Source organism: Neoarius graeffei, chromosome 25 (assembly GCF_027579695.1).
Source record: "Neoarius graeffei isolate fNeoGra1 chromosome 25, fNeoGra1.pri, whole genome shotgun sequence".
Taxonomy (NCBI): domain Eukaryota; kingdom Metazoa; phylum Chordata; class Actinopteri; order Siluriformes; family Ariidae; genus Neoarius; species Neoarius graeffei.
The window spans coordinates 22,163,667-22,177,599 of NC_083593.1; the positions used below are offsets into that span (position 1 = coordinate 22,163,667).

At 40.1% G+C, this 13,933-nt stretch overlaps 1 protein-coding gene across 4 annotated transcripts in view; it reads right to left on the bottom strand.

Annotated features, from left to right (window-relative positions):
* Positions 1 to 13,558, bottom strand: part of supt20 (SPT20 homolog, SAGA complex component) — a 62,934-nt gene extending 49,376 nt beyond the window's left edge. For 2 of the 4 annotated variants that reach the window (XM_060909696.1, XM_060909695.1), the window contains exons 1-9: positions 13,290 to 13,557; positions 13,000 to 13,089; positions 12,822 to 12,857; positions 12,584 to 12,709; positions 7,326 to 7,452; positions 7,117 to 7,220; positions 5,897 to 6,013; positions 4,292 to 4,345; positions 1,158 to 1,297 (exon numbers count right to left, since the gene is read on the bottom strand). In XM_060909696.1, the coding sequence (XP_060765679.1) occupies positions 1,158 to 1,297; positions 4,292 to 4,345; positions 5,897 to 6,013; positions 7,117 to 7,220; positions 7,326 to 7,452; positions 12,584 to 12,709; positions 12,822 to 12,857; positions 13,000 to 13,002 (707 nt within the window). In that variant the 5' untranslated portion in view covers positions 13,003 to 13,089; positions 13,290 to 13,557. Of the gene's footprint in view, positions 1 to 1,157; positions 1,298 to 4,291; positions 4,346 to 5,896; positions 6,014 to 7,116; positions 7,221 to 7,325; positions 7,453 to 12,583; positions 12,710 to 12,821; positions 12,858 to 12,999; positions 13,090 to 13,289 lie in introns of those variants that run through there. The other 2 variants (XM_060909697.1, XM_060909698.1) reach the window with 2 other exon arrangements.
* Between the last annotated feature and the right edge of the window lie 375 nt (positions 13,559 to 13,933).

Sequence of the window (13,933 nt, forward strand, 5' to 3'; positions counted from 1 at the left end):
AGAGGTCGAAATTCACTGTGAATAACAGGCTAAGTCGCGGTCATAGCGGCCATGCCTGGGTTGTTTTGAAAGTTCTCGGACAGAGGGAGGTGCCTGTAATGTTTAGCGGGACTAGGACTTTTGGTGGCAGAGTTATGAATTTTTAAATAACTGCGCATGCGAGAGGCTCAAGCCAGGGCTCATATTGAAGATTTTGGCAAGTTGCGCTCGCGCGGGGCTTATAGTGGGCTGAGCCACAGTCGTAGTGGGCCGAGCCACAGTCGTAGTGGGCCGTGGCTGCCCTCTTCAGAAAGGGCTCAGCGTGCTCTGTGCCACTGTGAAAATCCATAGCGATCTGGTAAAAAAAGTAGTGGAAATATTTCTGCAAATGTGCATCTGTCAGATTCTTGGGCTGGATCCGTCCCTGTATACTACAAAGAATCATGGTAGAACAAAGTCGAAACTAACCTCCCGGTGTTGTTGTCTCTGTTGCCGCTCAACACTGAATTGGTGGGCTTTTGGAGCTGAACGATGGACAAATATTGTTGGCAAGGCATCGTCTTATCTTGCTTTTTATTCTGGAAGCCCCCATTAATCTTGCTTTTAACTCCGTCGATTCATCGAAATAGGTTGATTGAAAATGTTCGGAGCATAAGTAGGGCCCCACAGGCAGATTGTTTTGAGGTCTTCCGATGGCCTGAATCCATTTCTTGCAAGTAGTCAGACGATTCTGGCCAGGTAAACAGTGAAAAGATATCTTCTCGTCCTTCTTTTTAGCATCATTTTGGCATTTATATGCTGTGCAATGAGGCATACTTTACTTATTTAAAACCCTATAAATTTGGTAAACATACTTGTAAAACTAGCAAAACCACGCTGTAAACAGAGGTTATAAACAGCCGAGTTGCTCCAAGCTTCCACTATGCCACGTCATCGCATACGTCACTTCCGCGGGAAGCCCATCTGGTATTTTATTAAAACGTAATTTTTCTAGAACACTATTTGGTCTCCGAAAATTAACGTTTGACTGTTGAAATCTACGAATACTTTTACTTAATATAAAGTTTAAGAGTAAATCCGCTGGAGGATCTCTTTAAAGGATATGATCAATCGCCTATCCTACGAACACACACAGTCAAAGAAGCACACAACACATTAAGAATAAGGACATAAGTCACCGTTTCATCGAGCGTGTGTTCATCTTCTGTTTGTTGTATAGCAGCCGGTTGGCAGTGCAGGTGACAGTGATTGAAGGGTCCAGGCACAGAGGCTCTGCTGTAGCCAGGATCAACTGGCTCTCCAGCTGCAGTTTATCATCCTAGAAACATATACATCAGTGCACTCGGAGAACAATGGTACATTTCCCTGTAAATCCATAATCGCATGACAGCCTTTAAGCTATATTCGTATACATTCATGACAGAAATCTGAATGTAGAAATGCAAATGTAGAAATGCAGTCGCCACAATATTATTTCCAGTTAAAGGATATTTATGGAATAAGCTGCAAGATTTAAAAATTCTGTTTTGGATATTCATATATACGATATATTCAGTTATATGAACCACTTCACTATATTCTGATTATAAGAGCATCTGATACCTATGGCTATGTTCACATTACCAGGCTGAAGTGACTCAAATCAGATTTTATGCCTTAATGTGACAAAGATCTGATTTTTTTTTTCCCCAGGCTGTGTGGACACACAAATCCGACCTTTTCAAATTAGATTTGAGTCATTTTTATACATAGTCCTAAATTGGATACGCAACCGATTTATAGCCATGTGACATGAATGAGAACGGTCAGAAAGGAATTTATGTGGCTTTTTGCCAATACACATGCATTGAGCGCTGTCTTCATCAGCCAGCACAGCAAAACAACAATGAAGGAGAACTGCAATAGCCGGGAAAACAGCAAACGCTACCTATCTGGCTTTTTTCAACTTCTCGAACTGATCATGTACAGCTGACGAACTGTTGTCCTCCAGAGCAAAATGTGATGCATACGCATGTTAGCTACTAGCATGTCCATTTTGTCAGTTTTAATATCATGAGTCATCTCACAAATATGACTCTTTTTGTTGCTGCAAAAATTGGACAGATGCATTCACATTACAGTTAGATATGGATCACCTGTAATTATGAACGTGAACCACCAACACAGACAAATCCGATCTGAGAAAAAAAAATTGGAACTGATCAATAAGGCTTGGAACGTGAACAGAGCCTGTGAGCATCATTCATAAGCACTGTAGTCAGTTAAGCCTGGTGCACATGGGTGATTTTCCGTCGCTTGGTCGTGCAACTTTTTGACGCAAGCAAAAAATTGCTTTGTGTGCGGATATTTGTGACAGCAATCTTTTGTTGCTTGCGACAGATCGCAGGTATCAAACATGCTTGATATTCTGCGACAAAAAAAAAAAAAAAAAAGAAAGAAATCGCCGGATGCTGACCTGTTGCAGAGATATCGCCGCATGTGCGTGTCTTTGCAATAACAAAGCAATCACCTCCAAAGGCTAAGTCAATCCCCACCCACAAAGTAGTCACGTGATTTCCTCGTGACTTATATCCCCCTCCCGAAATCGCCCACTGGTCGCAGATAACGCGCACGCGCAGCTACCCGAGAGGGGAAACTTGCATCCAAAAATCGCAATGCGCTTGCAACAAGAAGTCGCCCGTGTGTACCAGGCTTTAGATAACATCAATTTATCATGGCCAAGGCCATCTTGAAAGTTGTCTAATGGATAAGACATGAGTGCAAAACAGACAAATTAAAATGTAAATGGTAAGGCGACTCATTTTAGATTTTTCGGATCACGGATCCGCCGACGGCAGTTAAATACTACCACTAGAAAAATAAAAAGTCTGTGCGTATTTTTATTTTTACCGCCGAAACGTACAAAAAGAAATGTAAAAAAAAAAAAAAGTCACATTTTTCTTGTAACAGCACTGTATCCCTGGTACTAGGTCATATTTCTTTAATTAAAAAGTATTAGAATCGCAAATACAAACGACAATGTGTGTTGTATATATCCACTTCAGCCGAGTCCGAAAACGAAACTATTTACGACATTGAGAATTCACTTGAATGCTTTTATGGTATTTACGATCGCTTTACGACAGTGTCAAACTCGTGCTGACCATGGCTGACGCTGACAGCATGGATTCCGAGCTATCGCCTCAACTGTACGTAAGCATAAAGTGTGGTAAAGTCTTTTCACTGTCTCACTAACCAAAACGTAGGCGATTTCGTCTCTCAAGCGTTGAAAGTAAACAATGAAAAGATCAAAACGATCTTTGGTTCTCAGAAAGAAGGTGGTGATGTAACGAGCGCGATGCCGAATATGCCTGCCATAACGTTAGTTCACGATTTTGGCTGCAAGTATCTGACTGTGGAATTAGAAGAGGATGGTGCCACAGAGAGTCCTATCGAATCAAACAGCACGAACGTATCAGCCTTCGATGTGCTCATGAGAGCTCAACGGTCATATGACCACATATACCTTCAGAAAAGTAAGTACTGGAATGCTAGTCCGTGTTATAAACTTACACACAAGAACACACACACACACACACACACACACACACATACACATGTATGTGTGTATGTATGTAAAGTGTGTCTCTTGAATTTAAATTATTTTATCATCTTAATCCGACATTGAAATTTTGCCATGCAAAAAAAAAAAAATTGGACAAGGACACTTATTTTTATTTCGACCGACATCATCAAAAATATGTTGAAAAAAATCCGTGAACCTAAAGATAAAAAATGGGTGGCCTAAAATTGGCACAGTGTTTGAAACGAAGTGAAAGCCTCATGACAAATGTTACATTTGTTCAAGTTTTTTTTTTAAACTGGGCCATTTTATTTTTGGATCATTTAAACATTCCCACAACTTTTAAATAGCATTGTACTCGAGTCACTTTCCCACAAGACCGAATCCAGTCATGTCACCCAATCTGTACGTTCAAGTCAAGTCCAAAGTTCCTGAATGGCTACGCAAGTTGAATCTAAGTCAAGTCCCAGGAGACAGAGGATGACTTTGGCTTATAAAATTGTGCCTTAAGTTGGCTAGGACACAATTACTACATCACTGTGGCTAAATGATTTCAAGCACTCTTAAACAGTCAAATCGCTATCCTTAATGAACATGTGAGGATGTAAGCAGATACCACGATATCCCAAAAATCCACTATGAATGGCTTACGCATGAATGAATGTATTACTCAATCCTCTTGTTCCAATAAGAGCACAGAGATACCAGTACATAGGGTGGTGCATTTAAGTTATTTAATCTGCTTTTTACCTGCGTCCACTTGTGGTGATCGTTCGTCATGGCATGGACATCACAGATCAGGGTCTGATATAAAAGTAAAGAGGGGGTCCGAATTCAAACAAAGTCACCGTAGCCTCAGAATTATACAGCCAGAGATGAGAAAACATCAACACTGCATTTCTTACAAGGAATTTTGTAGGTCAGCAAAAATATGCACAGTGGTGCTTGAAAGTTTGTGAACACTTTAGAATTTTCAGCTTCATCCCAGCTTCAACTCTGGGATGGTGGTGGGTTTCCTCACATGAACTGCTCACTTCAGGTCCTTCCACAACATTTCAATTGGATTAAGGTCAGGACTTTGACTTGGCCATTCCAAAACATTAACTTTATTCTTCTTTAACCATTCTTTGGTAGAACAACTTGTGTGCTTAGGGTCGTTGTCTTGCTACATGACCCACCTTCTCTTGAGATTCAGTTCATGGACAGATGTCCTGACATTTTCCTTTAGAATCCGCTGGTATAATTCAGAATTCATTGTTGCATCAATGATGGCAAGCCGTCCTGGCCCAGATGCAGCAAAACAGGCCCAAACCATGATACTACCACCACCACCATGTTTCATAGATGGGATAAGGTTCTTATGCTGGAATGCAGTGTTTTCCTTTCTCCAAACATAAGGCTTCTCAGTTAAACCAAAAAGTTCTATTTTGGTCTCATCCATCCACAAAACATTTTTCCAATAGCCTTCTGGCTTGTTCACGTGATCTTTAGCAAACTGCAGACGATCAGCAATGTTCTTTTTGGAGAGCAGTGACTTTCTCCTTGCAACCCTGCCATGCACACCATTGTTGTTCAGTGTTCTCCTGATGGTAGACTCATGAACATTAGCCAATGTGAGAGAGGCCTTCAGTTGCTTAGAAGTTACCCTGAGGCCCTTTGTGACCTTACCAACTATTACATGCCTTGCTCTTGGAGTGATCTTTGTTGGTCGACCACTCCTGGGGAGGGTAACAATGGTCTTGAATTTCCTCCATTTGTACATAAGCTGTCTGACTGTGGATCGGTGGAGTTCAAACTCTTTCGAGATGGTTTTGTAACCTTTTCCAGCCTGATGAGCATCAACAACGCTTTTTCTGAGGTCCTCAGAAATCTCCTTTGTTCGTGCCATGATACACTTCCACAAACACGTGTTGTGAAGATCAGACTTTGATGGATCCCTGTTCTTTAAATAAAACAGGGTGCCCACTCACACCTGATTGACATCCCATTGATTGAAAACACCTGACTCCAATTTCACCTTCAAATGAACTGCTAATCCTAGAGGTTCACATACTTTTGCCACTCACAGATATGTAATATTGGATCATTTTCCTCAATAAATAAATGACCAAGTATAATATTTTTGTGTCATTTCTTTAACTGGGTTCTCTTTATCTACTTTTAGGACTTGTGTGAAAATCTGATGATGGTTTAGGTCATATTTATGCAGAAATATAGAAAATCCTAAAGGATTCACAAACTTTCAAGCACCACTGTAGGAATAAAAAAAAGGTCCTGACTTGTGAGCAGTGCTGCTTTATCTCATGCACAGTCCTACAGTGAGGATACTGTCAGGTGGAATTTTGTACTGCTCACCTGCATAGTGGGTCTCAGCAGTACATGGCGGCTCTGATAAGACGGCATCTTGGTGTTCCCTGACTGTCTGTAATCTCGAACCTCTGTGATGACACAGCCACAGTGAAATATGTTGACCTGGAAAAAGTGTTTGGGTATAATCCTCATTAACTTTTACTGAGATCTGAAATAACAGAGAATAAATCACAGCACTGTATGACAGAATGTCTCTCTCATGAAACACTGCTACTGGCGTGCAGAAGGTGACGGGTTTATTAGAATGGGCAGTGCCACAGGTGGTGGGATTTGAAAATGACGACTACGTGCCTCAGCATCACAGTGCTTTGCGCCACTAATAAATATATGAATGATTGTTTCGTTAAAACAAATCTATCAATTACATTTTTGTCTTTGTAAAAGTCAATAGGGAGTTGAGTTCTTTCTTTCTCAACCTGTTTATATGCAATCTGCTACCAAATTATCCGCCACAAGTGGTGCTGTTTTAATTGTTCAAACTTGCTAAAAATGCAGTAATAGCAGAGCTCCACACACAGAGCCCTATACTTAAGAGAAATGCATCAACGTGATTTTTGATGGCTTGACTGTATGATGTCCATACTTATGCATGTCATAAGTAAGCCTGGTCATAAGTGCAAGGAAACGTATCTCAAACACTTGAACACCTGACAACAAAATTTGTATCTTTATTTACACAAGATAGATGGTTTTTATCCAGCACTTATTCTTTATTTGCTTTTTAAAAACTAACGTGGGATTGTTTACTAACGCATTTTACAGAAAATATGCACAACAGTTTCATATAAATCTAGTTAAAACAGTTTTATTCGTCAAGTAGCTGGTTGGACAGTTGACAGGTTCTGTCGTCTAAGGGCGATAGACGGATGTAAACGAAGGAAGTGTTTTACTGAAAACACGCTCGTAAACAGATCCAAAACGTAAACAATGGCAGAGTCGAAAAACAGGCAGTGGTCAAGTGGCTACACGCTCCTATTATTCTACTCAGGCTGATTTTGTGCCCTTGCAAATTATTTCGCCCATACACATCAGGAGCTGTGCTTTTAGGCACTGCCTAAATATCTATATTACTCAGAAAATATAAAGATGACCCGACTTCCTGAATGAGGAAACAAATCTGCCACATGTTAAAAAGAGGACAGTACGTGAATAGTCATTAATAGACAGACAGACAGATAAACCACACCAGTATTAATGTATCTTACTTGTGATTTTTCTAAAAGGTCCACAAGAATAGGTGGCAGCTCCTCAGCATCCAAGTAGTCCAGTAACTCTGCCTCTTCATATGGAAGCCGAATGGTCTCTGAATCTGATTAAAAAAATAAAATTATAAAATGATTGTGTCTACAGAAAACATAAACATGTGATACACATTGTCATGATGAGCAAATATGAAACAGATGACAGTGCCAACCAGATCCATTTTTGCCTCTGAGCATGAGTGAGTATCCTTCATTTCCAGGGTACAGATTGACCACCAGGCAGGACAGCGACTCCTGTGAGACCAACTTCTCTAGTAGATTCACATTTCTTCGAAGGTTCTGAGGAATAAAAATTGGCGTTAATATCGTTGTGGAACAGCTGGCGGATGTAGTGATACAATTTTGAAACAGGACCAAGTGTATTACAGTCTGCTTTCAAGAATAATTTCAACTGTTATTCATAGTGACAAGTAACTGACTGTATATTAAAATTATTCTGTACAGTCCTTTCATTTCCCTTCTTTTACTATTACACAGATCAGTAAATAAAAATGTGGCACTGCTGTTTTGTTGGCATGTAAACATGGAGCTGTGTGTTGTGCATCATGAAAATGTTTTTGACTATCATTTGATGAGATATTTTTGCCCTACGCAAACCCACTGCTGAATTCTCAAATCTGATTTTTCAAAAAGGCGATTCATTTTCTATAACAGCACAGCTATGACTCACTAAAACAGATGGAATTCAAATCACAGGTTTATATTAATGCACTTATTCTAATACGTTACCATTTCCTTATTACACGGCTCATTTGAAAACTTAATTGGTCAATTATGCCATTCTACGGTCTGTTATTGCTGAATAATAAACCGTTGCTATGGACTATGTCGTTAGCAGAAGCAATAACATTTTTAAAATCAAATCAATATTTTGTGTTAAATTATTGATTTCTTTAATAAGTAGCCATGTGAAATATGGGATAAATGTACAACGAGTTGGTTTTTAGCACAAAATAAACCCCTTCAGGGTGATACAAGACTTGTATCACCCTGTCAGGGTTTATTTTACGATAACAACCAGCTCAGTGTACATTACCCCTTATATAGTAACGCCTCATTCACAGGGAATCTTATGGTGAATGCTCCACAATAATATAATGCTAAGAATAAGCAAATCAAACATGTTGCTATTTAATGTTAAGAAAAACATGATTGTTATATATGGTGAAACCGTATGTTAGGAGACATTTATTTAACATTTATCCAAAAAGTCTAAGGTGTCTGCACATTGTAACACTCGGTAGGATTTCCACCATAGGCAAGTCTTCAGGACAGAGGATTTTATGCTTTTGGGTTCCTCCTTAACATGACAAGGTTTTTGTTCGGCTTATTAATTTTAAGAGATGAAAAAATAGAGGCTGATGAGGGAATGAGTGTTTATGGCTGCTAAAAAATAAGGAATTTTAAGTAAACTATAAAATCACTTAATCTCTCAATAATAAATAAAAAGTTGTAAATCACTGGTTAACTGTGATAATAGAAGAGGAATAAAACACTTTGGAACATGTTATAGGAAACTAATAAACGGCAGGGTGGTAACAGCCAGCCCCGTCACGTTTTACTCCTTAAATACATTACATGGCCCCCCAATTCCAATAACAGTTGACACACTGTGTGAAATAGAAATAAAATCAGAATGTGATTATTTGCGAATCATGGCAATCCATATATGTTATGTTGAAAATAGTACAACGACAACATATCAAATATTGAAACTGAGAAATTTTATTGCTGTTTGAAAAATATATGCTCATTTTGAACCTGATACCAGGAACCCATTTCAAAAACACAGGGACAGGGGCACATTTACCATTGTGTTGCATCACATCTACTTTTAACAACACTCTAAATGTTTGGGAACTGAGAAGACCAAGTGCTGTATTTCTGAAAGAGAAATATTGTCCCATTCTTTCCAGATACAGGATTTCAGCTGTTCAACAATTCAGGGTCTCTTCTGTCGTATTTTGCCCTTCAGAATGCACCAAATGTTTTAAATGGGAGACAGGTTTGGACTGCAGGCAGGCCAGTTTAACACCCAGACTCTTTTACTCTGGTACTATGCAGTTGTAATACATGTAGAATATGATTTGGCATTGTCTTGCTGAAATAAGCAAGGCCGTCCCTGAAAAAGACATCATCTGAACGAGAGCATGTTGCACCAAAACCTGTGTATATCATTCAGCATGAATGATGCCTTCCTAAATGTTCAAGCTACCCATGTCATGTGCACTAATGCCCCCCCCCCCAAAAAAAAAAAAAAAGTCACAGATGCTGGCTTTTGAACTGTGCACTGACAACATGCCGGATGGTCCCTCTCCTCTTTAGCCTGGAGGACAGTGTCCATGATTTCCAAAAAGAATTTCAAGTTTCAATTCATCAGACCTCAGGACAATTTTCCACTCCACCTCAGTCCATCGTAAAAGCACTCAGGCCCAGAGAAGGTGGTGGTGGTGTTTCTGGATATTGTTTATATCTGGTTTTAACTTGCATTTGTGGATGCAGTAATTAACTGTTTTCACACATGACGGTTTTCTGAAGTGTTCCTGAGCCCAGACAATGATTTCCATGACAGACATGTGTCTGCTTTTACTACAGTGTCGCCTGAGGGCCTGAAGATCACAGGCATCCAATGTTGGTTTTCGGCCTTGTCCCTTGCATACAGAGGTTTCTCCAGATTCTCTGAATCTTTTAATGATACTATGTACCATAGATGATGTGATTCCCAAATTCTTTGTAATTTTACATTGAGGAACATTATTCTTAAAGGGGAACTGAAGGCAAATTATCATCAAAATTCAATTCTTCTCATTTTATAAAATGTAGGAATGCATTTCTGACAGCTATTTTGTCACTGCTATCGCAAGTTATGAGTGTTTGAAATATGCTATGTAATATATCAGTCCATATGTCAAAGCAATGGCCGTAAACGAGATCCGTTGAGACCTGTGCGAGACTTCATAGGACGGAAGTATCAAAGTGACCAACATCTGCCAACGTTGTCAAAAGACATGCATGCCCTCCTTCGAATGCTGACGTAATCAAGCTGGAAGTTTTCCCTGTGTCCGAAATCGCTCCCTACTCACTATATAGTGGGGATGCCATTTTGTAGTGCTGTCCGAAACCTTAGTGAGGATTACGTGGGAAATGTGCTCAGTATATGTATTTATCACAAAAATACATGCATGTATTTATTATTTTGAAAACCCACCAGCTGCCTGATCTGGCACGTTTTAATTGTGCGACAGTAATGACGTAAATACCAGCGCGACGGACTCGTCCTTATCCTGACGTCTTTCCAACTCTTCTCTACTCCACGTTGGTTCAAAGTTGTATGGAATAACCTCCATAACTGATGAAGCTGGCAAATCTCGAAAATTAATCTAAATTGGAATGATATGGCGATCTGGCCACTGTGTAAACAGTTTTCAAAATGGCGGCACTGACACTTCACGTTTGAAGTCTCGCACAAGTCTCGTGAAGATCGCGTGGATAAGCGACGCCTGCCGTGGACCAAACGAACTACATTCAACGTGGCTAAAAACCGAAAAGGCTGATAAGTGTAATATAATACGCCAATACGAGTCACGATATAAGGTTAACAAAACCGAAAACATAATTGAATAACGTGTTAATTAAGAAATAAATCAAGTTTAAAAATGACTTCAGTTCCCCTTTAAATTGTTGCACTGTTTACCCATGCAGTCTTTCACAGAGCGGTGAACCCCTCCCCTTCTTTACTTCTGAGAGACTCCGCCTCTCTGGGATGCTCTTTTTATACCCAATCATGTTACTGACCTGTTGCCAATTAACCATATTAGTGTTCTGGGGTTTTTTGTTTTTTAAGCATTACACAAATTTTCCAGTCTTTTGCTGTCCCTGTCTCTTTGAAATTTGTTGCTGGCATTAAATGCAAAATGAGCATATATTTTTCAAAAAACAATAACATTTCTCAGTTTCAACATCTGATATGTTGTCTTTGTACCATTTTCAATGAAATACAGGGTTTCCATGATTTGCAAATAATCACATTCTGTTTTTATTTCCAGTTTACACAGCATCCCAACCTTTTTTTGGAAATGGGATTGTATGTGGACACTTGACCATCACACCCATATGTGGTTCTTACTCAAACTGTTGCCACCAGTTGGAAGCACACAGAAGTATAGAATGTCTTTGCATGCTGGAGAATTTCAGTTTCCCTTCATTGGAACTAAGAGGCCCAAACATGTTCCAGTATGACAATGCCCCAGTGCACAAAGTGAGGTCCATGAAGACATGGTTGGAGTGGAAGAACTTGAGTGACCTGCACAAAGCCACTGAACACCAACTGCCTTCTTGCCCAAACACCAGTGCCTGACCTCACTAATGCTCTTGTGGCTAAATGGACAAATCCCCACAGCCACGCTGCAAGATTTAGTGGAAAGTCTTCCCAGAAGCGTGGAGGTTATAATAACAGGAAAGTTGTACTAAATGTGGAATGGATTGTTCAAAAAGCACTGGCTGTGGGTGTGATGTTCAAGTGTCCACAAACATTTGGCCATAAAGTGTAACTGAAATCCCTGTGTTAATGATCTATGTAATGCATTCTTAAACATTTTACCGATTTAAATGATCTTACTGTTGTTTCCCCATTTCAAGCTAAATAGAAACTGTTGAAACATGTTTTTGAAGTGTTATGAAAACTGAGTATTAAAGGGCATATTCTGGACCAATTTCGTTTTTGTTTTTTTTTTATATATATGTCCCTTTACACACTCACCCAGAAGGGTAATTTTTCACAAGGCCATCTGTCTACAGCAGAAAAAAATAAAATAACAAAACGCATCTGGAAAAATCCCGAGGGAGTCTGGAGCCAGATTCGTGACGTCACCTGCGGAAGCGCCAGCAGGCTGCGCGAGCTTTGCACGGTTTCAGTGCATAGCCTGTGTAGACCAAGCGCTCCCATTTCTCTCTCACTGTCCGGTCTTTTGGAAAACGATGAGTACTAATCCCATCAAGATTGGTGTTGCTACACCCTCCTACGATACAGCTGTTAACCATTTTAATAAATTACACGATAACGTTGATGAAATTTGCAGAAAACCACCAGGTCGTTTTCTCATAAACAAACCAGCGCTGACGTAGGATTCAGAGGGAGGCGTCCCGCAGATGACGTCACGAAAATCAATGTTCGCCGGGAAATCCAAATGCCAAGTTTTTTCAGAGGCGGACCAATTCGCCTCAAATGGCTTGATTTCAACTGAATTTTTCTGGTATTGCGCAAGGTAAAAAAATTGCAGAGAATGCAGAATGTTACAGATATTTGACCAAAGTTTAATATAAAATAGGAGAATTACATTGATCTTGCTCCTGAATTTACCCGTGATATGCCCTTTAAACTGAACTTGGTGTGTGTGCGCGTGCGTTTTACCTTTAACTCTGGCTCTTTTTCACACTCTTCCATGTACAATTCATAAAGTTTTTGATACAAGGATTTCCTGCCACTGGAAGACACCCTCCTTCTAGCTGGTCGCTGACGAGCACTTTCGACAATGTACTGCACAAGAACATAAGACATGACTTATGAACACCTTAATTCCACCCACTTGCTCAAGAAGAGATGGAAAATATGCAGCATGGATCAAATGATCACAACACAGGCATCATACCTCAGCCCGGTCCAATGCATATTCTAGGTCTTGTTGCTGCAAAGGAGATCAAACTTTTAGTGCTACATATTCACGACTGCTCTCATAGCACCATGCAAGCAAACGTTCCACAAAATACCAAGTGGTGGCTTGCAGCGGAGAAGAAATGAAGGCTGGTCAAAGAGAAAGCACTGCTTACCATTGTGGTCCACCACCAGTTTGTATGTGACAGGAGGCGATGCTGTCCTTACCCCAAAACTGGCACGTCCACTGACAGTCCATTCAAACCCTAAGCACAGAAGAGTCATTTTCAGCTTTATAAACGTGTTCACCCAGTGGATTTGCTATTTAAATCAGTGTTTAAATAACAAGCCATTCACAGCAACATGAATAACATGGAAAGAAAGAAAATTCAAACATAGTGATGGCTCATTAGGTTAGCTACACAGCTAACCCTATACACATTTATATCCAGAAGGACTAACTTACAGAGGGATGAAATGAACCTTTTGCTAGAGGACGCCTGGATTTTGAGACGCAAATCTGTGCATATACATTTCCAGTGGGATAATTATCTTATAACATGGCAATAAACGAACCCCTGGGCTCGCTCTCAGGTTAGCTAGCAGTGCTAACTCGCTAAATGAGCACGGTTAGCGCCTCCTCTGCTAACTGCTCCGTTAGCTTGGCTTGAAGAAAGCTGCAAAAGTTACCACAGCACTGCAAGCGGGGAGAGGAATGCATCAAGTATACATGATATACAAATAAAATAAAAACAGACTTGCCAAACAAAGCGCATCTTCACAGCTCGAAAATGCAAAGCAATGAGCAAAAATATTCTTCCAGTGCCTTCAATGTAAAAAACTCATAGCAGCCATTTTCTTCCAGTGTAACAACAAAATCCAAACTTCCGGTTAGTATAGTAGGCGGGGCCAGTGTCCCGACCGAATGTCGGATGAATTGCGAATGACACTTTACACCCTACTGAAGAGCACTACGTAGGGTGTGACATAACAGCTTCCAGAAGTCATCATATAGTTCACTATAAGTTCAGTAGGAAGTATTTGGGAGTCAATCATAGTGTCCCCTGCGCTCCACAAACACGCCTATCAAACCTGCTGAGAGAAGCAGGT